At 48.7% G+C, this 26,538-nt stretch overlaps 1 protein-coding gene across 1 annotated transcript; it reads left to right on the top strand.

The window, feature by feature from the left end:
- Positions 1-51: 51 nt before the first annotated feature.
- Positions 52-26,538, top strand: EXOSC7 (exosome component 7). The gene is made up of 8 exons (XM_059664354.1): positions 52-164; positions 9,628-9,729; positions 10,034-10,128; positions 17,037-17,202; positions 20,143-20,213; positions 23,479-23,602; positions 24,830-24,985; positions 26,299-26,538. Exons 1-8 carry the CDS (start codon positions 108-110, stop codon positions 26,401-26,403), a joined length of 876 nt encoding a protein of 291 aa, XP_059520337.1. The 5' UTR covers positions 52-107; the 3' UTR covers positions 26,404-26,538.

Here is a 26,538-nt window from a genome sequence, read left to right as displayed (position 1 = left end):
GCTCCCGGCTCCGGCGGTGGCGCCTGCAGGGGCGGCAGCCGCGCAGGTTGATGACGCGAGCGGGGGCGCGGTCGGCGCGGGCTGATGACGTAAGGGCTCGGGGCAGCATGGCGTCCGTGTCTCTGAGCGAGGCGGAGAAGGTGTACATCGTGCACGGCGTCCAGGTAGCTGCCGCGGCGGCGCGGGCGGCGGCCCCCGGTGCCCCTGGCCCTGCGGGTGGCGCCGGCCCTCGGTTCCCTCGGGCGGATGGGCGGGTCTGGGTTTCCCTTCTGGTTCAACAGCCTTAAGCCGGCGACGCGGGGTGTTGAGAAGCGGGCGGCGAACGTCTATGTAGGGCTGAATGCATACTTGCCGCCTTCGGGTCTGCAAGGTGCCGAACCCGGCGGGGAGCCGGAGGCCAAGCCCCGAGGCTTTCGCGAAGGAGCGCCGCCCCGGCCGCCTCGCCCGCCGGCGCGGGTGGCTCTCCTGCGGGCGTGGGCTTCGGGTCTGCTTTCCTCCCCTAGCGGACGGGAGTCACGGGGAGGAAGAAGGCACCGGAGGTGAAAGCGCTTTCAAAATATAAGTCGACCTACAGATAAAGGGGAAGGTGTTTGAAAAGCGGCTGCCCCGCCAGGAGCACAGTATTTGCAGTTTCCCAGGTGCCACTGGGGAGGTGAGATCCCTAGAGGCAGCTAGCACTACACGGAGCTCCTCGGCGGTCGCCCTGCCGTCCCCGGTTTTGACCCCGCCGGAGCCAGAGCGGGAGAATGCTGGGCCCGGTCCTGAGCTGGCGGGGGAAGCCGAGCGTGCCCTTCTAGTCTGTAACCTCCCCGGATTAGAGCCGTCTCCCCAAATCCTAGCCAGAATCCTGTCTAGACCTAACCATTTTGTATTTTACTTTACACTTTTGGTTCAGTGTGGTTCGTTTCAGCTCTCCCGGCGTTCCTTTAACCTCAGTCTTTTGATTCCTTTATGATTTCAAAGATGAATATACAATAAAGGCGATGGAATATAAGGTATATATCAAGGGGATGCTGTAGTTAGTGGGAGTCGAAAGAACTAAGGGATATTGGGGGCTGTAGTGCTCTGAAGCCTTCCCCAGGGAGATGGGATTGCTCTCCTAAATCCATGCTGAGTGTCCCTTCTGTGTATCTCCTGGACTCGGCATTTCATTCATTCCACCTAGAACTGAGCTAGACTGGAGGATAGGAAGTGGCCTGCCCTTATATAACACCCATGCCAGAAGGGAAAAAACAAATTACAGGTCAATTTGTGCATTTATATATAAAACTGTACCACGTGCCGTGAGGGAAAAAAGGACCTGCCTCGTCTGGGAAGTCAGGGCAGGCTTCCTAAGGAAATAAATAGCATTTGAGCCGAGTTCTCAGCACAGCCAAGAATTAAGTAAGCTTGAGCCTTCCGAAAGGAAAGGATGGTGAGTCCGATCACCCGAGGTAATTGGTGGAAGATCGGGTTGCAGAGGTGGCCAGAAGCTTGATCCTAGGGGTCTCAGAGGCTCCGCCACTGCCTCATCATAGATCTTGGAAGGTAATAATTCGCTTGTACGTATGATACCTTTAAGGCCTAGCCCAGTGTCCAGCACTCGATAGGTAGGTACTTGGTAATGTTGATGGAGTAGGGGAGTCCTTAAAAGGAGATGAGTTGGACAGAATTTTCAGTTTTTTTAAATTAAACTTCTCTCTCACCAGTACCATGGACATATTAAGGCCACAATTGTGTCACAGCCATGCAGACTGAACTGACCGAGTAAACCTCTTCGTAAGGATTGTCAACATTTGCCACAAGTTTGGTCTGCTTATGGATTGTCAACATTTGCCACAAGTTTGGTCTGCTTATGGAGCAGCAAAATGGAATTCTGTATTTATGGAGGAGTAAAACAGAATTTACAGTTTGTTGTGCATGTATACTGTAGGTGAGCGAGCCCACCACAGGATCTCACTGACTCGGCTCTAACATCACCTAAACCTTTGGCAGTTGGTTACTGAGTGCTAGCGGTGCGCCTTAAGCAACGCCTAGCAGGAGTCCTGTTCTTGCCTCTGAAGACCTAATCGTTTTGTGTTTTCTTTTTCACCTTGGGTCCTGTTTGGTTAGTTTCAGCTTCTGGCATGCCTTGCCCTCGGCCTTTGATTCTGTTACTCTTTCCGGGATATTTCATCTTGGTTTGGTGGTAGTTAGAAGCAGTTGAAAGTAACCTCGCAGTGTGTGTTGAGGATTCAGTTGATAGTTACGTTAACCAACAAGGTGGCTCAAGCAAGGAAAGTCTACCTGTGAGAAGGCGGTGTTTCTCCAAGAATGCGAGGGCAGTTGGATCTTCAGGCCCTCCCTTGTTTGTCTCTGCTGTTTTTCATGCTTCTGCTGTGTTCTCTCTGTTTGACGGAAGCCCCACAAGTCTAAATTCAGGATGGATTCTGAAGATCTGGCATGTAGCCTCACTCAAATTCATAAGAGCTTTAGTAGGAGAAACTTACGCGGCAAAGTGGCTGCTCCCAGTGGTGGCCGGCCAGGAATAAATCCGCCCCGTCCCGGGACAGGGCCTCGTGTTTTATAGAGGGTTAATAGTAAAACCAGACGGTGGGTAGTCATGTAGACCCCCAGGAAGAAAAAAAAAGTATTTCGAAGGTAACAGATAACATCAGGCAGTTATCACACTGTATACATTCTTTAACCTCCTTCCTGGGGGCATGACCTTTACCTTTGGGCAGCATTCCAGTTTTCTGGGTAGTGAGCCAAGCCTGAGGCTACAGAGAGTTAAGAGCCCAACATTTCCCAGATGCCTTTGCTGCTAGAGCCATATTGCATCTCTGAGTTCCCTTACAGTCTTTGTACTGGCTTTCTGTTTCTCAGGCCTTGTGGTAGAAAGACTGGTTACCTCCCAGCTGCTGGGGTTACAGTTCCCCCTGTAAGAAACCAGCCTTTCTAGTTCAGTTCCAGACTCGTTGCTACAGAATCATTAGGCTCAGACATGGCCACTGCGGGACGAGGCACGAGAGAGAGAGAGAGAGAGAGAGAGAGAGAGAGAGAGAGAGAGAGAGAGAGAGAGAGCAATTTGTGGACAGGAAGATGAATCATTTTAGGCTCTGGCAGAAAATGGAATTTAATTCGGATAATTCAGGAGACTTTTATGACAATGTGGGTGTATTTCAGGGACCCAACAAGAGATGTTGAGGAGCCCAGAGACCAGTGACCATGGGACATAGCAAACACCTCTAGGTCAAAGGGGCCCAAGAAGGAAATAGTGTTACCAGATACCAGTGACAGCTGGGACCACGGAGGAAGAGCTGCCACAGCTCTGGGTAGATGCAAGCAGTCACAGTGTGGCCCCAGCCAGGTGTGTGTGTGTGTGATGGGTGGGGGGGTAGGGGGGGGAGACTCTGTTTTCCTTTGATGACTTACTTCCATTGGCCAAACTCAACCGGAAATCAGCGAAGGGAGTCCAGGTGGTGCAGTTTTGAGGGAGTCAACCTGGAGCACGGATTAGGACGGGAGGATGGAGAATGGGTCTGAGGAGGTGGGGCAGGGCAAATGGAAAGGTTGATAAATCAATATTTTAACATAGGATTTGATTGATTTCTCTTAAGTCCCCTCTCAGCCTTTGGAGGCCGAGATGTCCCACTTTTGTTGGGTACATATTATATCAGAGGCTCAGAGCAGGCCACGGCCGATGGTTAGCCCCACCAAGAAGCATGCCTCTTGGGGTCCCGTCAAAGCCATTTCTTTGAATTTTTCTCGGCCGTTGAAAGAAAGTGTAGCTCAGCTGATAGTTTCAGTTTCTTTTTTGTGATCCAGCTTAACTGGAAGCATTGTGGTTTTTTGGGGGGCTGGGGGTGGGGGTGGGGGTTGCAGCACAGAAGAGGGAGAACAGGGCCTGATCTTCAGCTGTGAGACTGAGCAGCCAGAACTCAGCTGCTCAGGCGGCCGTGCAGGGCACTGATTGATTCTGAGCCCTGCGCCATTTCTTACAGACCCACGGCACAAAAAGGCTGCACCCGGGCACCCTGCATGGTGAAGGGAATCATGTCCTTTCAGAGGATGGTGGGGGGCTGCTCAGCAGGCTTGGATAAGGACACATTTGTAATACCTTAATCAATAAAGGGGGGGGAAAAAGATCAATATCTAGTTTTGCCCACTGTGTCTTGGGCCTGGGCCTGCAACGCTGGCCCAAAGTCCCTTTCCTAAGTGCGTTGTATTCTAATAGGGGAGGCGTCCTAGTCTCGGTTCTCTGGCAAGCTCTGCGGTATTGGACAAGTCAAAGCAAGGTCATCCGGGGCACCATCACCTCAGAGGACCTCTGGAGTCTGAAACCAAGTGTGTTGGATGAGTAGAGCTGGCTTGTCGGCTTCTATTAAGGAGAAACAGGACTGGGTGACCTGGGTAAAGGAGCTCTGGGCTGAGTCACATGGCCTTCCACTTGGTCACAAGCAGGAGATTGTGGTGCCTCAACTCAATATCCTTATCTGACACCCCTCTTCAGGCTTAGTTTTGAGGATTCGGTGAGCGGATACCTTCCCCCAGAAGCAGGAGAAGGGAATTGCTGATGGACTGTCATGTGCTAGACCAGTGATGGCGAACCTTTTGAGCTCGGCGTGCCAGCATTTTGAAAAACCCTAACTTAACTCTGGTGCCGTGTCACATATAGAAATTTTTTGATATTTGCAACCACAGTAAAACAAAGACTTCTATTTTTGATATTTATTTTATATATTTAAATGCCATTTAACAAAGAAAAATCAACCAAAAAAATGAGTTCGCGTGTCACCTCTGACACGCGTGTCATAGGTTCGCCATCACTGTGCTAGACTGTGCTGAAAGGTCCCCGTAAATGATTTAGGGTTTTCAGATTCTCCTGTAACTCTGTAAGGTCAGGGTCAGTCCTGCTTTCGAGGTGAAGAGACAGGCTCAGAGCTGTTGAGGAACGTGCTCAAGGTCACAAAGCTGGTCTGTGACAGCAGAGAATTAAATACAGATTGGAGGTGGTTCCACACCACACCCGACCGGCAGGTCATGATCACATAGGTGGCCACCTGAAAGGCACCGGAGCCATCCCAGCACCCAGAAGCCCTGTATCTGAAAAGGTGTGTTGTCCCTTGCTAAGGACAGGGCTCCCCAAGGTGCGGCCCATCATTTGTTGACATCTCTATTGGTTTTCACATGAAGCCTCACTCCAGGGCAGCCCCTGTTCTCACGTGTTCACACATGGATGCGTTCCCCTGCTCCTGAGGACGGCAGGTGAATAAAGATCGTGGTGGGGTGTCGGGCCATGAGCCAGGCCGCACAGGTTTGGGTGATTTCCGGTCTGTTAGGAGGAAAACTGGACTTTAAAAAAAAAAAAGTTGCCCTGAGTGCAGTGACTCGTGGACTAGTTTGTTTGGTGTTTTTGGTTTGATCTATTCTTTTGAGTGCTTTTTTCTATGAAAAAAAATTTGAGGTTGATGTAGCCTTTGAAAGGAAAATTGGTAGCTTTTTGTTTGCCTCTTGTCACTTGAACCTTTATGGCTGAGCATTTCCCTGGGGCAGATGTGATTCGAAGGCTGCAAAGGCAAGATCTGGCCAGGCCCAAGTTTTTTACCACCACCAGCACCCCACTTCCCACCCCATCCTGGAACAAGTATGTGGGTTGTTACTACAAAGGGGTGTGGCTAGATCTCCCCAGAGTGAGTGGTGTTTTAAGGCAGTGGTTGGAAGCCCTGTAGGCTTGAGGTCTCCTTGCTTTCAGAGCCGTTATCACCATCATCAAGACCAACTGGTATAGCCAGCCAGTCCATCCTGTGAGGGAGGCCTGTGGGGTCCTGTTGCACCGTGAAGAGACCCTTTAGAATGCAGGCGGTGGTGTGGAGTGGCGGTGAAGAGCTCTGGCTTGGAATTGAAGTGCTACTTCCTGGCTGTGAGACCCCGGGCCAGCCACTTAGCATCCTTCAACCATTTTTCTGTTTGCATAATGGATTCAATGTGTTAACTGTGGGGTGTTTCTAGAGCATTATCTCATATATGGTAAATGCACATTAAATAGTAGTTACTATGGCCCTAGCCGGTTTGGCTCAGTGGATAGAGCGTCAGCCTGTGGACCGAAAGGTCCCGGGTTCAATTCTGGTCGAGAACACGTACCTTGGTTGTAGGTTCCTCCCCCGCCCAGGCCCTGGTCGGGGCTCCCACGAGAGGCAACCAATTGATGTGTTTCTCTCACATCGATGCTTCTCTCTGTCCTTCCCTCTCTCTTCCACGCTCTCTAAAAATCAATGGGAAAATCCTCGGGTGAGGATTAAAACAAAATAGTTACTATTAGTTTTTACAGATAATTGTGGCTATTTTGGTGTATAGATCTGTAGAATTAGAGAAGCACCTCTGAGGCCATTTACTTCCACGTCCTCTTTTGTAAATGAGGAAACTAGTCTATCGGGGGAGGGACTTGTCCTGCCTAGAGGTCAAGCAGCTAGTTAATGGCAGGACCAGGCCTGGAACCCGTGACTGATGCTCCTGTGATTGCTCACACTGGTACCAGGCCTGCCGCCTGTGAAGGATCCCTTGTGAGTGATGTTTCTGGGCCAGGTTTTCGCTTTCCTAGCCGGGCACATCGGGGGGGATGTGGCAAACGGGAGTCAGAGATTGACCTAGAAAGCTTTGTGTTTGGTGGCGGGTGGGGAAGAGACGGTTACATAGTTTTGAGTTCTCCCCAGAGGCTCATTCTCCCAGACTTGAAATCCTGTCACTTTTTAAGTCCACTTCTCCCCAGACTCAGATAGGGATTGCCTTCAGGGAGGGGACTGCAGGAAGTGGAGGGGCTTGCAGGAGTTGAGAGAGTAAAAAAACAAACCTGAAACACACGTGACCGATGGAAGTAGTTGGTTCTGTGTGGTGGGAGCACGCAGTGTTTTGCCTGTTTATATTTTAATTGCTCAAGATAAAAAAGTCAGTCACGTGCAGTTTAATTCGTTCCGTGATGGAGCTCGTAACTCAAATTACTCGTATGTCAAATCAAAAAGTGAACGGAGTGAGACACGTGATGCTGGGCTGATGTTGTGGGGTTCACTGTGACGTTCGCTGCGCCAACTAGCGGTGGGGTATCTGAAGCTGGCTCGTAACCCGAATTTTAGCTCACAACTCAAAGCAAAAAATCGGCGAGAGACGGCTCGTATCTCGAAAAACTCATTAATCGGGATACTCGTAAGTCAAGGCCCCACTGTAGTTTAAAGATAAGCTTCTGACAGCACGCTTCAGGACTGTGTTAGTGTTTGGAGGAGCATTAACCTCTTTGAGAATCTGATTCTAAAGATTCCTTCTCTGGGAAAAAAAATAAACTGCTTTCAGTGTTTACAAAGGAGGAAGATCTCTATGAGCTGACAGGCAATGATTTCCTGCATTTGAAAAGTGTAAGCCCTAGCTGGTTTGCTCAGTGGCTAGAGCGTCTGCCTATGGGCTGAAGGGTCCTGGGTTCGATTCTGGTCAAAGGCATATGCACGGGTTGTGGGCTCGATCCCCAGTAGGGGGTGTGCAGGAGGCAGCTGATCAGTGATTCTCTCTCGTCATTGATGTTTCTATCTCCCTCTTCCTTCCTCTCAAATCAATAAAAATATATTTTAAAAATAAATAAAAATGTTAAAAAGAAAAAAAGTATCAGTAGTAGGCCACCCTATGTAAGAAGGGGATATTTACAATATTCATGTATCAGCTCATTTGTGCAAAGGAAACACAGAAAAGATGGCCTGGGAACAAAAGAGATTGGTTACCTGCCTGGTGTGGTGGGAAAGGGAGGAATGGGACGTGTTGGGAGTGACATTTCTCTGAGCACACCTTTTCTGATGGCTTTGACTCCCAGAGCCATGGTGATAGTCCACATACCCAAAAAGTAAATAAGTAATTAAAAGTAACCAGGATGTGGGGGACCCAGACTGGAACACAGACTGCTACAAATGAGTAACAGGGCTGCATGGAAGGATGGGGGAAGACAATTGGAAAACAGTGTTTTGAGCGGGTATCATAGGCTAAAGATGAAAAAGAACTCTGTATAATACTGTTCTCTGTTAGGACATTTGTTTCTCACAGGGGTATGGGTTAGCAGTTCTGAAACTATGTGTATACTAAGATTTAACAAATACCTAAATGCAGGGGTCCTCAAACTACGGCCCGCGGGCCACATGCTGCCCGCTGAAAACATTTATCCGGCCCGCCGGGTGTTTTTGCTGCCGTTGTGTGCATAGGAATTTGTTCATAGTTTTTTTTTTTAAACTATAGTCCGGCCCTCCAACGGTCTGAGGGACAGTGAACTGGCCCCCTGTTTAAAAAGTTTGAGGACCCCTGCCTAAATGCACTGTAGATCATGAAAGCCAGGTTTCTCCCTGTCTGAGAGAGAAGTTACACCTAGGACAGGAGGAAGGTTAGAAACAATTATCAGTGTGAGAACGTGGCTTTTTAATAGATATGTGGATAGAAATAACTACAGGTGTGTGTGTTTGTGTGTGCATGGGTTAGTGTACATACATATGTTTTCTAGCTCTGTCTGCTGGGAAGCTCTAGAAGCAGTGATACCCCTGCAGCAACGAACGGACTTAGCACTCAGATCCTGGTTTTTCTCCAATAAAAGTAACCAGCACTCCTTGGAGAAAGGGCTGATTCCGGGGCAGGGGTAGGGGCAGGGGCAGGGAAAATACAAGAGCCTGGGACGGCTTATGTTGTTGGAAAACAAAGAAGTGCTCAAAAAAGATTGGAGGCATGTTGAAAGAACGCAGGAACCCACCCAAAGGAGCTCCCAGGGGCCAAATCTGGAGCTACAAGATGAATAATGAAAGTATTGGATTATAGCTATAAAAGACATGTGTGAGCTAACACTGACATAGTAAGTGATTGAAGAAGTAAAGAAGATAAGGGACAAGCACTACCTGGCCCACTCTGAAACCCATCTTCAGCATCAGGGTTGGCAGGCTTGGCCGATTCACTAAGAAAGGAAGATGTACTGCACATTTCTCCAGGGCCACCGTTCTCAACCTGTGGGTCGCGACCCCTTTGGAGGTCGAACAACCCTTTCACAGGGGTCGCCTAAGACCATCGGAAAACACATATATCTATCTATCTAAAAGCCTAAGTGACCGTTATGACTGGTCGACTGATCGCTATTACACGTACTGACCACCAGGGGGCAGATGCTTAATGCAGGAGCTGCCCCCTGGTGGTCAGTGTGCTCCCACAGCCAACCTCCTGTGGTCCCTCCTGCTGGCCAGCCAACCTCCTGCAGTCCCTCCCCCAAGACTGGGCAAGACAGCCCCAATCAGTCCTGATCTCTGGCCAACCCAAGGGACCCCACTCGTGCACAAATTTGTGCACCGGGCCTCTAGTAATTACATATTGTTTTTGTGATTAATCACTATGCTTTAATTATGTTCAATTTGTAACAATGAAAATACATCCTGCATGTCAGATATTTACATTACGATTCATAATGGTAGCAACATTACAGTTATGAAGTAGCAACAAAAATAATTTTATGGTTGGGGGTCACCACAACATGAGGAACTGTATTAAAGGGTCGAGGCATTAGGAGGGTTGAGAACCACTGCTCTAGGGGAATGAAAGGGTGAATTGCCTCAGGGGTCTGTTGGTTTGGGATCACAGCCTGCGGATTGTGGTTGTTGCACGTAGGAAGACCTCCGCGTGGATGGCCGTGGATGTGAGGACTACCGATGTGTCGAAGTGGAAACCGACGTGGTGTCCAACACCAGTGGGTCTGCCAGGGTCAAGCTGGTGAGTGCTGTGGCCACGGTCCACCCATGCCTCACTGGAGGAATGGGGAGGACCTACAGGACCAGCCGCAGGCCCCTCCAGGCTTTTGCCACACGAATTTTAGGGGAAAATCCAAGACCCAAGCCACACTCTGGGCGGGGGACTCTCTAGATCTGAAGGACTCCTCATCTTCTCAGAGGGTCACTTTCCAACCCCAGCACTGCTCTTAAGAGAGTCCCAGGGGTGTGCGTCTGGGAGAGGAGGGAGGTGGTCGGGTGCCTGGCTGCCTGCCCGGAGTGAGGGCCCTTCTCGCATATGTCTGCAGGGCCACACGGACATCCTGGTGGGAGTGAAAGCGGAGATGGGGACGCCGAAGCTGGAGAAGCCAAATGAAGGTTACTTGGAGTTCTTTGTTGACTGGTCAGTACTATGCAGATGTATTTTTTAAAGAAAAACAGTTTGAAAGATGAAGATTCAGAGGATGAACCTCTGTTTCCCTGTTAATCCACTTTTACTTGGTATTGAATTGTCATTCATCCAGCCAGCAGGTATTTACTGAGTTCCTCCTAGGTGCCAGGCCCTGGGATATTGGAAGGAGACGTTGGGTCAAGTTCTGCTCTTGCCCTGGCCACCTGGCCCTCGCTGGGCTTCATTTTCCCTGTCTGAAAGGAGGGTGTCTGCCAGGCTGCCCAGCTTGTGGTGGTTATGAGAGTCACATGAGATGATGGGTGATTTGAAAAATATCAAACGCAGATGATAAAGATCATTTGGTCTCAAATGCCCTGTTTCCCTCTCTGCTCTAGCTTTCCAGAAAACTTCTCATGACTTGCTTGGCAGAGCAAGGACTAGGGCCAGCCAAGCAGCCTGACAGGCCGAGGTTGTGGCAGCGAGACAGGCAGTGGGTGCTGGGAAGAGCAGACTCCGCAGTCTCTGCAGCTGTCAGCCAGCCTGATGCTGGCTTCTTCTCACCTGTGTGACCTCAGGCTGGTTACTCAGTCTCTCTGTGCCTATGTTTCTTAATCTAAAAAATGGGGGTGATGATAAGGAAATGAGATCATGAAGATAGAGCACCTAGGATGACGACTGGCTCCCAGTGGGCTTTCCATAAGTGACATTTCTCTCCCTCTGGTGACCTCCCTCTTTTAGGGGTTGGGGCGTTTTATCGGGTTGCTGACCCAGTCTCATCTTCTGTCTGTAACCTCACTTCTAGCGAGGTGATGACACAGGCCTTCTTGGGTGGGTACGGCTATTGGCTCATGTTAGGTGCAGGTATATATTACTGACACTGTGTTGGGTCCCCAAGACGACCCCACATTTAGAGACTTGCTGGAAGGACTAGCATATAATTGTACTCACAACTAAGATTTATGACAGCAACAAAATGCAGCAACATGTGTGCCCAAGATGATTCTGAAAGAAAACCCATTAGAGACTCAGCACCCAAGATAGTTTTGGCTGCGGGTCATGTAAGCACTCGCTGCTTAACACACACCACAATACCAGGCTCCTAGGAAGCAAGCAAGTGTTCAGCGTGAACCATATTTTTGCAGAAACAGTCTACACCAGTGGACACAGATTCCTGGGAACACTCTGAGAGCCAGAACGCTTTTCTGCGCAGGTGCTAACCCCTGTTTGTATAGGAAGTTATAGTCTTCCCGTCTTCACGTCCAAACCGAAGTCCACCTCTCACAAACTGTTCATGAGGGACATGAGTTCAGAGCGGGTGCGTGAGCTTCTGGGGGTCACTTGCCTGGTTCTGTCCGACTCTGAGTCTTTGCTCTTTCTACTTCGTGCAGCCTGTGGAGCCCGGCTTCGGAGGGGTGTTGTGCTTAGAAGTCCCAGAACTTCCATGGTGGCTCTGTGTCTGAAGGTGACTTAACATTTGCCTGCTGCTTTCGTCCCTTTCTTGTCCCAGCTTTAAAGGGAGGGTGGCTCTAGGTTGAGAGAAGCCTTTGAGCTGCCTTTCCCAAGACCTGGCTTCTAGGACTGAGCGTCTGTCCTGGCTGAGTGGCTGCCTGCTGGCCTCTTTCCCCCTTTGTAAATCTCAGGAGAACCCCAACAGGCCTAGAAGCTCCAGTTCCCAATCCCTGGATCTCTTTCTCAAGATTGATAGTCTCAGCTGGCACACTGTAGATCTTTAAGTGGCTCCGTTAGTGCGATCAGCCCGGCAGGTAGAAGTACCATGAGAGATTCATAAACCCGTTTTCCTACGGAGAAAGGAGAGATTACCAAGCGCCACTGGCTGCACTTCTCTCAGAACCTATTTGGGTCTGCAGGGAGCAACTCTAAAGTGTATAACAGACAAACCCCTTCATCCTGATCCAGGAAATAGTGCCCAGAAATAGGGGTGCTGTCCTCCTCTTCCCCAGGCCCCGGGGATGGGGCCTCTGCCGGAGGCTCAAGGCTGAAACTGAATTCTTACCCAGTGGAAAGGGTCCTTTCCTGCCCGTCTGAGCCCAGTTTGACAAGTACTTACCAGCTGCTTCCAGGTTTTAATTATTAAGTTCCCAGAGCCAGAGGGGTCTCGGAAGATGAAGTGCTTTTCTGCTAACTCATTCCACTTCAGTTTGTGTACTTGGAATGCAGGCATCTGGGGTAGAGGACGCTTCCTCCCACCACTGCTCTGACCCTGACCGCGTGCCAGTGGAGCAAGAGCTGGGTTGCAAGCTCTGCGCCAGGGAAGCCTGGCAGCACTCTCACTGGACCCGGAGCCGACCAGGCCTTCTCACTTCCTGCTCAGGTCTTTGTTAGATGTCGCCTGAAAATAGGCCGTTTTAAATAAGAACTTGGAGACTTTAGGAAAAGATGGTTTCCATCTAAAGCCTAGAGAAAGGTACGAATTGAATGAACTGTCACTCTGGGTTACCATTAGGTGGCAATCCGTCAAGCCGCTTCTCAGCTGTCCGACCACCCTGTTGATAGGGGCTGGTTTAGCCTCTCAGAGAGTGTTCAGTGTTTAATGATTGAGGAGCTCACGTTTCATTCATAGGCACTTCAGTATTCCAGGCACTTGTCACTTGCCTTTGGGACTTACTTTTCAGGGTGATCACTTGTGCTTTACACTAGTGTTGAACCACAAGTTTTGTGCCCTGAATTGGTGGGTGGACCCACTTGATCTATTCCTTACCTGCTTAGTGCTGCCCAAAGGGGGCACTGTTCTTGGCTGAAGGGCCCGATGTGGGGCCAGGCAGAGCAGAACCTGCAGAAGCCATTCGAGGCTAGCTGTACTTTGAAAGTTGATGAGATAACTCTCCCAGGGACTTCAAACAAGGGTTTAGGTGACAAGCTCCGAATGTGTTGCTATGCCCAACCCATTTACTGGGACGCTTCGGTAGGCTCAGAGATGAGCACGTGAGTCAGAGGCTCAGGACCTGCCTGGGAGTTAGATGACTGTGGAGGTGTCCTGAGTCAGCCTTGGCCCGGTACCCACTAAATCACCCGGCTGCCACGGGCTGGGCCGGGCCTGGCTGTCAGCCTCCACGTTCGCAGGCGAGGTCAGTTGTGAGGGAAGCAACAATGGGCCTAGTGTCTGAGTCCCATTGCAGGTAGCCGTGGCCTTGATCTCAGCCTACCCCACTTAAACCAGGAGAGAAGTGCTGAGCAGAGGAGCGGAGTAGAGGTGATGAGTCAGGAGGGGTGGAGAACTGGGAGGGGCAGCGTTCCCAAGATTTTTATTAGTTTATCCAGCTCAGTAAGCGATTTCCCAACAGCCCTGGAGGGCTGGTTCTTTATGAAGGATCTGAATTGGTTTGGATAACTATAAAAATAAAAGCAGTTGGTTTTATGCTAAAAAAAAAAAAAAACAACCTTAGTGTATACTCTCCCCCTGAAAGAATGTATTATGATGCCTATGAGCAGGGGGCTAGGATTGCCAGCCTGTGTTGCTCTCTCTTTAAACTTTGTACTCGATAGAGAAGCTTTTTGTTTAGGACTCCAGCATTTGTGCCCTGGTAATAGTTCCCAAGACCAGAGTACCCATTCATTACTTGGAGGCATAAGGCAGGCCGAAGGGAGGCTAACCTGACCGATGTTAGGCCACAAGCCAGACGTGCCAAGTAGCACATTCAGGGAGAGTGCAGTGAAGCCCAGCAGACAAGGCCAGGCTGCCTGGGTGTAGAATCTTAGCTCCCCAGTCACTGGGTGTGTGACCTTGGGCGGGTTACACAACCTTTCTGTGACTCGGTTTTATTGCCTCTAAAATGGGGTCAGTAACAGTGCCAGCCTCTAGGCTTGTGAGAATTCAATGTGTTAATACATCTAAAGTGCTCAGAATGCTGTCTAGCACGTGGTGAACATTCCAAAAAAGTTGTTAAGTTTCCTTCCTTGTAAAGCGAGAGCGTCTGACCATCTGAGGCCACAACCCACCTGCAAGATTTTTGTTTCACTAATGGAGGCTTTTATTAAAGATGACAGGGCCTGAGAGTTTGCCAGTCACCATCACTCCCTGTTAATTATACATGTGGCTCTTTGTTCAGATGCTTGTAGGCGTCTGGTTTGTGGTCCTCTGGAGATGGCCTCTAAGGCTTTGCCAGGTCTGCGTTTCTGACCGGCTCTATCAGAAAGGGTCCTTGTGCTGTGGGCGCCCCTAGTGGTGAGGAGGGACCCTCATTTTTCTGCTGCATCTCTTCTCTTCATCCTTCGTCAGAAGATAGGGTCTCTGGCCCTTCTCATTGTACCCAAAGCACTACACCCCATCCCCACCCTGAGCAGTTTCCTTCTCCCCAGCCTCTTCCCCAGAATCACTCCATGGCCAGGTGCAGGAGCTTCCTAAGGTCTCATCTGCCTCTAAGCTTTCTTTTCTGCCTATCTACCAGCTATGCTGAAAGGATATGTTTAAGAAAAGGAAAAAAAAACCCCACAAAACCAACACTTTAAAAATGGGAAAAATTTCACTTTAAATTAGCCCAGTGCCAAAAAAAAAAAAAACACACAATGGGGCATGGTTTTGTAGGTGGATTCATTTAGCCAGTTGGACCTGGAAGTTCTGTAAACCACCCCTCAGGGCCGTGGAGGAGTCACTGCCTCCTCCCTGGGTAACCAGTCACACCCAGGAGGATATGACCCACTGTAATCAGGGAAAGGAAAACATTTGAAGTGTAAGCATCTCGGACTGGATTTGTCTACACAGAGATCTATGTAGATGTGTGTGTGGTTTTTTTTTTAATATATTTTATTGATTTTTTACAGAGAGGAAGGGAGAGAGAGACCGAGAGTCAGAAACATCGATGAGAGAGAAACATCGATCAGCTGCCTCCTGCACATCTCCCACTGGGGATGTGCCCGCAACCCAGGTACATGCCCTTGACCGGAATCGAACCCGGGACCCCTCAGTCCACAGGCCGACGCTCTATCCACTGAGCCAAACCGGTTTCTGCTGTAGATGTGTTTTAAACACGTAAAAGATGGGACTCAATATTGATTGCTTAGTGTTTGAATTAGGAACAGATTGTGTTTTGCTGGCTGTGCAAAATAAATAAACTTGGTCCCTGGTGACTTGATTATTTCGCCACAAATGAGCTTTTTTTCATGGCTCAGTGCCTGAGTCCAGCAGAGGCGGGGAGAGACCAGCAAGGTTGCTATGGCAGCAGTGAAGTTTCTCAGGGATTTTAAATTGGGGTTCTGCTGGCTGGTAGTGGTCAGGGAGAACTGTCTGATTAGAGAGGCAGAGTTTTATACAACAGCACACACTGGTCATTTTAGGGTTCATTTTTATGCCTATATTAGAATGGAGTAGACAGAGGGGACATTACACACATACACACACGCGCACACACACACGCACACACACATGCACACACACGCGCCCACACCCTGCCTGCCTGTGGCCTGACCAACTTGTACTCATCTTTAGGTTTGAGGTCTCCTCTAACCCTCAACACTGATTGAGGCCCTCCCTGACCCCCACTCCTGCTGCTTGCTCCCTCCCCTATCAATGAAACTGCCCCCAGACTTCATTGGAATTCCGCCTTCGGGTGGCCGTCTCCTTGCACGGTCTCTGCGTCTGCAGTGCCTGGCATCTGGCTGGGTGCCTCCCAGTGGAGGTGTGGATGCACAGACGGGCCGGGGAACACGGGTCGCACGAGATTTTGTGGAAATCAGACTGAAACAACTGCTTTCCTCCCCCCCCTCCCCGGGCCCTACTCATTAAGTGAAGTGGTCACTGGAATGTTTACTTACCTCACTGATGTATTAAGGGTTTGTTTTCATTAAGCGAAAACCCTCCACAGTTTCCTGTTAAACACTTGTGTAGTGCTTAGGGTGGCAAATGTCAATGTGTCTTCATTCTTTGTTGATTTTTTTTGAAGGGATAAACTTTATTTATCTAACTCAAACACTGGAGGCTAAAATTATAGCAACCTGTGTTGAGGTAATTGGGTGCAAAATTCAAGAGGCCTGAATGAGAAAGATTTTCTCTTTGAAAAATAGCAAATAAAGTAAAAGAGATAACCTAATATTTAATCTGCCAGCAGTCTGTCTGTCTTATTTCATCTCCTGCTGTTCAGTACAGTGATAACCTAGAGCTCATGACATAGCTCTGGCATACTATCTTACGTATTCTGAAAGATTCCAGCTCTAGCCAGTGTTACTCAATGGTTAGAGTGTCAGCCTGCGAACCAAAGAGTTGAGGGTTGGATTCTCGGTCTAGGGCACGTGCTTGGGTTACAGGTTCGATCCCTGGCCTGGTTAGGATGCATGTGGGAGGCAACCAATTGCTGTGTCTCTCTCATATCAATATTTCTCACACACACCCCCCACCCACCCTTTCCACTCTTTCTAAAAAACAATGGAAAAAAATATTCTCGGGTGAGGATTAACACACAAAACAAAACAGAAAAAAATTTCCAGGAAGGTTATTGAACTTGACGTTGTGGCTTTTGTTTTGAGAGTACGTCGTGCATGCTAAAGCTGTGAAAACTAGGGATGATGTATATAATGTAACCCCTCTGTAAGCCAGACTGTTTGATTCTCTGGGCTTCCGGCTTCCTCGGCCTGCCAGAGAAGGTATTTGTTATACTTTCAAGATAAGAGAGTTAATTATTACTGGCCGAGGTTCACTTTGCCATTGCTCTCTTGTTTCCCTTGGATGAAGATGTCTTCTGTTAGAAGTCAGGGGGAACTCCCATCACGCACACTGACAAGTCCAGGGCCCGGTGCTGGTCTGGCTCAGTGTGTGTGTGTCTGTCCGGAGGCTAGAACAGTGGCAGATGCCATCCCTTCCTCATTTCAGTGACTCTCCATCATTCCGTAGGGCAACTGGAGTAAAGCTTTGCCCCTTTGTTCTTTGCGTTTGAAAAGACTCACCAGCTCTCCTGTTCCCTTCTGCGCAGCTCAGCCAATGCTACCCCTGAATTTGAAGGTCGAGGAGGTGATGAACTTGGCACAGAGATTGCTAACACCCTCTACCGGATATTCAGCAACAAGAGCAGCGTGGACCTGAAGTCCCTCTGCATTAGTCCTCGGGAGCACTGCTGGGTTCTCTATGTGGACGTGCTGGTAAGGATCATGTTGCTGTGCCAGCTGGAGACCAGTTGGCCTACTTTCCTCCCAGTGCTTTTTCCCTCTCCAAGTGGGTACTTCCGACTCCCAGGGTGAGATTAGTAAGGGGAAGATGAGTCTCCTGTAATAGTTTCTTTAAAAAAATTAAATGTTGCACGTATAGTAATATATGTAAAGTAGCCTACACATGATGCCATCCTACAGTAAAGTTACAAGCAGTCATATCATGGTAGCACCTAAAATTATCCACAGAGATCGTCAGGGAAGAAAAAGTAAGAGATGCTCTCTAGATGGTGCCAGACAGAGTCGAGGGGCAGAATTTACACCAGCTGGCACATTCTGCGTGGAATGATGCGCTGTTTACATGCATTTTCATGTAACCCTTACAAATGTTTTGCAAGTGGGCACGATTCTTTTCCCCATGTACAAGTGAGGGAACTAAGACACAGAGAGGTAAAGTAACTAGCCCAAGAGGTCTCAGCTTGAGGATAGTGGTACTCGGCCTCCAAGCCAGGGGTTGGGCCCAAAGGTGCCGGTGTCTGCTCTTGACCTCACTGAGCCATCTTCCCTTGGAAACACCCCGTAGCCCACCTGCTCTGAGGCCCTTGCTTCCTAGGTGCGGGCCCTGAGGCCCCGCCTCCTCCTTCCTCCCTCCTCCATAGTCAGCTCCTGCAGGAGTCTTTCTAGCCACCCCTCATTTCCTTCCTGGTGTTCTCCCACCAGATACTCTGCTGCCCAGTTTTTGGCAGTTGGCAGTAACTTCTCTTAGAGCTATAATTCGTTTAATTTTGCCAGTTGCTTGTTCATGTACAGGCTCTTGATGGGTCTATTTTGTTTTTATTAAATGTCATGAACCTTGAGATGAGTGACCGCATCTTCCACGTCAGCTTGAGGACACAAGGCTAGGCCATTGACCAAACAGGTACTTGAATGAACCTGAGGGCACAGCAGATCTTGTGGATCTGATCTTGTGGGCGACCTTCTGAGGAGGAACAGCCTGCTGTCTCCAGTGCTGGCCCCGCGTGAAACAGGGCAGGGCTTTCTGGGCACTTGTAATTCGATGACGGCTGGAACATGGCTGAAAGATAATTAATAGTGGACCAGCAGGTTAGCGCTGTTCTGGATGCTGGTGCTAATGGGTAAAAGTAATACAATTACAAGTCCATTTGCTTTTACTCGTTTCCAATAAGATGTGCCCCGTAGTGTGATTCCTCCCACCATACAGGTGCTTTTGCAGGTCCTGGTTTTGAGGAGGCGGGAACCGGCCAGCGGAAAAGAGGCAGGCTTCAGAGCTGCCCAGGGAGGTGGACTCTGCAGTTGCACCCTGTGTCTATCCTTTCCCCTCCCAAAACAGTCTTTATTTAAATGCACTTAGCTAACACCTACTGTGTGCTAGACACACTTCTAAGGGCTTTACCAATACTAACTCACTCAACCTTTATAACAGCTCTGTGAGGTAGCTGGGATTTTTACCCTCCGAGGCACAGAGAGGTTGAGTGCTGCCCATGGTCATGCAGCCACCAGGGGAGGACAGGAGTCAGATGCAGACATTCTGACGCAGAGTCTTGCTACAGCTCTTTGCTGTGTAGCAGTCAACTCTGAGCCAGAGTGGGGAAGAGTTAGCCAGCTGCTAGACCAGGGGTGGGCAAACTTTTTGACTCGAGGGCCACAATGGGTTCTTAAACTGGACCGGAGGGCCGGAACAAAAGCATGGGTGGAGTGTTTGTGTGAACTAATATAAATTCAAAGTAAACATCATTACATAAAAGGGTACGGTCTTTTTTTTTTTTTTTTTAGTTTTATTCATTTCAAGCGGGCCGTAGTTTGCCCACGGCTGTGCTAGGCCAATGAGCTGCAGTCACTAGCCAGGTGGTCACATAGGCTGGGGGGTCATATTTTAATAAGCAGTAATTATACAGGAAAGGTGGGTCTGCAGGTGAAGTTTTCTCAGAAAGCTTCAGGTGGGAATCAGAGAGAGACTTGCACTGGGCATGGTGGAAGGCCCAGGCGCAGGGCCTGCCTGTCTCTCACACATAATCTCCAGGCTCCTTCTGCCTGGCACCCCTTCCGCTGGACTCTGAGAGTAAAGGAATGAGCAGACCCGCAGGGTCCAGCCCTCGGGAGCTCACAGTTCAGAGGAGAGGAGACAGACTGAATAAAACCATGGGACTACACGACTTTCCTTCTACACGGGACTTCCTCTCCCTTCTTCCTTGCTGTAGCCCAGTTTATTCCATAAACTCGGGCCAAGGCTTCTTTTAAATGAGGGCAGAAGGCGTCTCACCTTCCACTTAAGAATGTGCTCTAGCCCTAGCTGGTTAGGCTCAGTGGATAGAGCGTTGGCCTATGGACTGAAAGGTCCCAGGTTCAATTCTGCTCAAGGGCACATGCCCGGGTTGGGTTGCAGGCTTGATCCCCAGTAGGGGGCGTACAGGAGGCAGCCAATCAGTGCTTCTCATCATTGATGTTTCTATCTCTCTCCCCCTCTCCCTTCCTCTCTGAAATCAGTAAAAAATACATATTAAAAATAAATAAAAGAATGTTCTGTAAGCTTTCCTGCTGCGTGAGCTCACGTAAGTGCAGTCAGCACTTTTGCTCATGGGCAAAAATGGTATGAAAGACCTTTGTTTTTATTATGTTAAATGTAAAGCATGGAGTGTTAGCTGTTTGAGCGTCAGGGAATGTTGATAATGACAGGCAGTAGGTAACCACACTAATGAATGTGAACCTGGTAGCAGGTGAGGCATCAGCGGTCATCGTTTTTAACTTGTTTGGAAGCCGGACATACGTTAGCACTGATGAGAGCAGCGTGTGTGGTGCAATTGGGTGCTCTTCAGGGCATCAGTGGTCACCATCCCTAGGAGCCAGTATCCTTTCATTGGGATAATACTTAAGTAAGAACTTGCTTTTCTTCCCCGCTCACCCTGTCTCCCCTAGCTGCTGGAATGTGGTGGAAATTTGTTTGATGCCATCTCCATTGCTGTAAAGGCCGCTCTGTTCAATACAAGGTGAGTCTTCCGAGAAACATCCCCGGGGCCGCTGCAAAACCCAGGCGGATACTGAGGAAATTTCTACTGCAGCTCATAGGTGAAGATAACGAGGGGTTAGCATTAACAATGATATGTAATGTCAAGCTCCAGAAAACAGAGATTTCATCAATTAAAACTAAATCTGTGCATCTATTTCTGTATTTATTTTTTGTATTGTTATTTTCATAAGTAAGCATGTACCATGTAGAAAAGTATTAGAAAACTACAGAGAAGCAAAAAAATAGAAACCAACCACTGGCCCAGCTGATGTGGCTCAGTGGTTGTACACCGACCCATGAACCAAGAGGACGCTGGCTCGATTCCCAGTCAGGGCACATGCCTGGATTACAGGCTTGGTCCCCAGTAGGGGGGCGTATAGGAGGCAGCCAGTCATTGATGTTTCTCTCTCTCTCTCTCTCTCTCTCTCTCTCTCTCTCTCCTCTCTTCCTCTCTCAAATCAATAAGAACATATTTTAAAAAAAAGAAAGAAACCAACTCTAGATCAACTGTCCAAGTACTGTTACTGGACAAAGCTCCATGTGGGCAGTTTGTCCGTTTGGTCTGCTATCCCCCCAGCACCATGAACAGTGCCTGACACAGCAGGTGCTCACGGAGCCCTTCACTGGACACACGCATGTTCTAAAACAAGAGTTCTCAACCTTCCTAATGCCGCGACCCTTTAATATAGTTCCTCATGTTGTGGTGACCCCCAACCATAAAATTATTTGTGTTGCTACTTCATAACTGTAATTTTGCTACTGTTATGAATCGTAATGTAAATATCTGATATGCAGGATGTATTTTTATTGTTACAAATTGAACATAAAGCATAGTGATTAATCACAAAAACAATATGTAATTATATATGTGTTTTCCGATGGTCTTAGATGACCCCTGTGAAAGGGTTGTTCAACCCCCAAAGGGGTCGCGACCCACAGGTTGAGAACCGCTGTTCTAAAAGCAGGGTAGCAGCCTATTCTTTGGTTTTTGTTAAAAGCAGGTTCAGCTTCCCCCGACAGGCTGCATGCATAGCAAGGGACGAGGCACTAAGCTTTTGGAGTTGACATTCCCACAGGCTGTTTGATTAGGTAGCATTTCTCCCACTCAATGCACCAGGTTCTTTGAGGAAAGTTTGCAGCATTTGAAAATAAACATATGGGCCCTAACTGGTTTGGCTCAGTGGATAGAGCGTCAGCCTATGGACTGAAAGGTCCCAGGTTCGATTCCGGTCAAGGGCATGTACCTTGGTTGCGGGCACATCCCCAGTAGGGGGTGTGCAGGAGGCAGCTGATCAGTGTTCTCTCTCATTGATGTTTCTAACTATCTTTCTCCCTTCTTCTCTGTAAAAAAATCAATAAAATATATTAAAAAAATAAAATAAAATAAACATGTGGGTGAGGTGTTCATTCCACAGAGGGCTTATATTATGGTAATGGGATTCTGGGGTATTAGGGAATGAGGATTCGAAGCTTCTAGGGAAATAGCCTATGGAAGTGATTGGATAAGTGAGCAGAGATATCTGAGAAATGTTCATTGCAGCTTTGTAGTGGTGAGAAATTGAAAACAATGTCCCAACATGGGCATTAAAATCGACACAGAAACCTATGTACAGTTTTGTTAATATGGAAAAGCAGCCACTAAACACAGTCCTGTCATCCTGTTTTTGCTTTGTCTTGTTTTATTTTACTTCTGCTAATTCTTATATTTAATATGTCTGGAAATATCTAAATGTCCCAAAATTGTCATTGTGACAATTTTCCAGTGCTCATATTATGGATGATTTAACATTTATCTCTGTTTTAGAGTTTTTCTATGATGAATTTAGACTACCTGCATAATTTAAAACAAAACAAAAACAAAGTTAAATAAATTTAGGTCAGAAATTGTGGGGTCCTCATGCAGAGCTGTGCCACTAACTCTTGGCTGAGACAGTCGAGGGTCTGGCACTGGTGGCCACTGTGGGACTCGAGTAGCAGCTGCCAGCAGCAGCAGCAGCCTGGCTTGGCTCCATTGGAGAAGAAAGGAAGCTGCCATCTGTTGCACCTCCAGCCTAAAAAATTACTCCCCATCTGCCAGCTGGTTTGCATGGGCACCAGGGCAAAAAGAGTAGAACCAGCCGAGGCTGTTGGGCGCAGGGGGAGGTGTCAGGCAGACTGTGAGCAGGATGGTAACCCCAGCTGCTCAGGTTGGGAGGACACCTGTCGTGGGCATAGCCACAGTCTCATCCTCAGAACAAGAAAGGAATGGGGACCCTACAAACACTGGACCCTCTGGCATGTGGAGAGACCTTTTGTACAGTCAGGGCCTTTAGAAGGGGAGAGGCCAGTCTCTCGATGGTATTCTTTAGCCCTTCCACTGAACCATGTGTGCCCACGCACTCACGTTTATTTTTTAAAATAAAACTTCAAACTGGTACCTCTTTTATGAAGTCATATTTAGTAGGAATTCTTTATGGAATATGTCAGTTTATACATACACACATGCACATTTGCAGATATTTTTTTCCACTCTGCATTATCTTTTAATTTCTACTAATAAATGGTGTCTTTTGATGAACAAAGTTCATAATCTTGATATATATTATATATATGTACTAGTATGTGTATGTGTTTTAATTATAACATAGTTGAATCTATCATGTTTTCCCTTTATGATAGGCACTTTGTGTTCTGTTTATGAAATCTTTGTCCACTCCAGAGTCATTAAAATGTTTGTAGTTTTTCTTCTGAAAGCATTATTGTTTTATCTTTCACCTTTACATCCGCAGTTCCTTTGGTGTGAGGTAGGGATCACAATTCATTCTGGACATGGGATTGGTCAAGCATTATTTTTTTAAAAAAACCTCCTTTCTCGCTCTAACTGGTTTGGCTCAGTGAATAGAGCGTTGGCCTGTGGACCGAAGGGTCCCAGGTTCAATCCCGGTGAAGAGCATGTACCTTGGTTGCGGGCACATGCCCAGTAGGAGGTGTGCAGGAGGCAGCTGATCGATGTTTCTCTCTCATTGATGTTTCTCTCTATCCCTCTCCCTTCCTCTCTGTAAAAAACCAATAAAATATATTTAAAAAACAAAACAAAAAAACCTCCTTTCTCACTGCACTGCAGTGTCACCTGTATGCTTTTGACAGGAACGATGGGGAGTACAGGCCTAGCATGAGATTCAGGGATTCCAACTCCTGTTCTCAATCTCAAGAAAAAGAAATTATCTTTCAGGAAGTGAGGATTTTAATTGTGCTTCTGCTTCCAGGATACCAAGAGTTCGTGTCCTGGAGGATGAAGAGGGGTCGAAGGACATTGAACTGTCTGATGACCCTTATGACTGCATCCGGCTAAGTGTGGAGAACGTCCCCTGCATCGTCACCCTGTGCAAAGTATGAGCTTCCCTCTGGGTCTTTTTCAACCCCCCGCCCCCCCCGTTAAGGTTACTTAATAAGTTGAAAAGTTATAGTTTCACAAACTCTAGAGGGAGCTTTGCCCCGAATCCAGTAGTTGGTTATAGTAGAGATCACCGACATGAGCAGTCTTTCTTCTTAATGAGAAGAGGTGGCGGAATGCTGGGAGCACATGAGTGGGTTCAGAGTGAGAGCAGCCAGTTTGTTAAGCTCCTTCTATACCAGGCATTTCACCAAGACACCCTGTAGGCCTGTTTCCTTTCATTTTCTCTGTGGGGTCCAGGCTGGTTGACAGTAATAGGTGGTTGAAAGGCGAGTACTATCCTCTCTGGAGGCCCCAGTGTCCACATCTGCCAAATGAGGGGGTTGCAGCAGCTCCTGGTGTGGTTTCTACATGAGCACAGAGGCCTGTGAAGCCAACATCTGGCTGATGCTGATGTGCACAGAGGCCTGTATTGGCTGAGCTGTCCCTGATTCCACGCAGGATTCATTGTTTAAAAATAAGGCCAATTGGGTTGGGTTTAATTCCACGAAAATCACTTCATAAACCTGAGTATGGTAAAGTGTTGGGACTGACTCAAACCACCTGCACCAGACTCTTTTTTTAAAATATGTTTTTATTGATTTTATTTTTTTAAATATATTTTTATTGATTTCAGAGGAAGGGAGAGAGAGAGAGAGAAACATCAATGATGAGAGAGAATCATTGATCAGCTGCCTCCACAGCCCGGGCATGTACCCTTGACTGGAGTTGAATCTGGGACCCTTCAGTCCGCAGGCCGACCCTCTGTCCACGGAGCCAAACTGGCTAGGGCCTGACTCATTCTTGAGCGTGTCCCTTAGCATGTCCTCTCTTGCTCTCATCTTTGTCACAGGGCAACATCCATGTGGCCGCCCATGTGAATTTCTCCCTGTGCCCCGCTGTCGGAAACACTTGGTGGCCTCTGACTTGGATGGTCACTGAATTCTAGTTCTATCCCCCCCACCCCCATATTTCCATTTCATGCTTCTGCTACATGGCTCACACCGTGGCCGGCAATACATTGGTTGAACATTGCTTCAGATATTTTCCACATGATCAGAATCTAAAAATCTTGATCCTGAATGGGCAGTGCAGGCTTTTTGCTGGTCTGGGTGTACTTCCGGGAGTGGTCGGGCGGGGATCAGGGCTGTGTCACCCACGTGTGCTCTGCTGCCTGCCTGCAGATTGGCTATCGGCACGTGGTGGACGCGACTCTGCAGGAGGAGGCCTGCTCCTTGGCCAGTGTGCTGGTGTCCGTGACCAGCCAGGGAGTCGTGACGTGTATGAGGAAAGTGGGGAAGGGCAGCCTGGACCCAGAGAGCATCTTCGAGATGATGGAGGTGAGGTTCCGGTTCTGAGGCAGGTGCTGGGCCTGGCTGGGAATGCCTGCTGCTTCCTGCCACCTCGGCAGCACCACCGGATTCTCCCATTTACACCCCTGACCCAGACTTGGAGCTTGGAGGACAGCTGGTACGAGCTGGATGTCTGCTGACTTAGCCAGGCGGGTGGGGGGTGATAAGGAACCCGCTGGTAACAGTTGCTTATCTTCCCCTCCCTGATCCCACGTTCACGTTTCTAAAGGAGTGTTGAACTGATAATGTGAACTTATGACTCCAAAATCCCAAGCTTTTGTGATTTGATGAGGGAATTGGAGGCAGCAAAGGTGGAGCCAGGGGCTGAAGGGTGGCCGTCTCCCCTTTCCTCCGGGTTTAGAACTGTTTCAAGGGGAGAGGAGTGGGAGAGGGGAAGTCCTCCTGGCAGCCTGAGGGGTGGATTGCTCCCTCGGGCCTCCTCCACCCTCTGCAGCACCATTAGGGCTCTTTCCAGCTGCTCTGTGCTCATTGGGTGACGTGTTTGTCTCCTCACTGGCCCACAGCCACAGGGCCCTGGTCCTGCTCACCCTCCCAGTCCACCTCAACTTTGTACAAGTCTTCGAGGACTTTAACACTGACCAACTGACCGACTGGATCACATCATAACGCGTGCCCGTAGGTCATTGCTCAGGCAGGGTTGCCATGTAACGTTTCCTTCATTCCTAGAAACGGTGGCTTTTCACGGGAGACTCTGAGCTCTTGGTGTCTGTTTTCTCCTTTTATTATCTTCCTTGAAAGCACAAATGGGCGGTGTATGTAGTGTCGGAGACACCAAAGACCCTATCCAGGCGTTGACTTTGGTCTCGTCTGAGGGGTCTGCTTGGAGATCTGCTGGCAGGTACATTAGAAACTGCTTGTTAGGACGAGTCCTCAGCACCATCTTCATCAGACACACTGCGTGCCCTGGGGTCTCTCTGCCTTCTTACTCCAGGACCGTGGGACTTGGCGGGGACCACGTCCAGACTTGGTTGACAATTTCGCTGCTGTTGTGACCGCAGCAGGAATGCTGAGCGTGAGCTAATGGCCGAGGCAGCCTTTGCTGCTTGCTGCCTGGGGGATGGTGTCTTTTCTTCTCTTTATTGGGATGGAGGTTTTCTCAGAAGGAGCTATTATACTGTTGAGGTTTGGAGTTTGTTTTGTATTGACTGAATTATTTAATTGCACAAAGGCCCGGGAGGCAGATGGAGTGTGTACGGGGCTGGAACCGCAGGCTGGCAGAGGGGCTTCTCCGGGTCAGCGTGCCTGCCTCACGCGTGCTCTCTCCCCTCCTCGCCCTGCAGACCAGCAAGCGCGTGGGCAAGGTGCTGCACACCTCGCTGCACAGCATCCTGCACAAGGAGGAGAGCCTGGGGCCCAAGAGACAGAAGGTTGGATTCCTGGGGTGAGCTGCACATCAGCCCCCCCCCACTCCAGAGCTGGTTTCCACTTTTTTTGTTTAAGCCGAAGTTTGTATATATTTTTCCTAATTATGAATTTAAAGCAGCATTTGTACGTGTAAAATTAAAGTTTATTTTCTGGTC

The sequence above is a fragment of the Myotis daubentonii genome, chromosome 14 (assembly GCF_963259705.1).
Source record: "Myotis daubentonii chromosome 14, mMyoDau2.1, whole genome shotgun sequence".
NCBI lineage: Eukaryota > Metazoa > Chordata > Mammalia > Chiroptera > Vespertilionidae > Myotis > Myotis daubentonii.
The sequence above is the reverse complement of the archived record's forward strand: the minus strand, read 5'-3'. Positions and strand labels throughout refer to the sequence as shown.

What these genes read in the sequence shown, in the direction of transcription:
- EXOSC7 (XM_059664354.1), top strand. Translation starts at nt 108, where the DNA reads ATGGCGTCCGTGTCTCTGAGCGAGGCGGAGAAGGTGTACATCGTGCAC. An exon ending in TTCTCTATGTGGACGTGCTG is followed by an intron (nt 17,203 to 20,142) that starts GTAAGGATCATG and finishes TGTCTCCCCTAG; the next exon opens with CTGCTGGAATGTGGTGGAAA. An exon ending in GCATCTTCGAGATGATGGAG is followed by an intron (nt 24,986 to 26,298) that starts GTGAGGTTCCGG and finishes CTCGCCCTGCAG; the next exon opens with ACCAGCAAGCGCGTGGGCAA.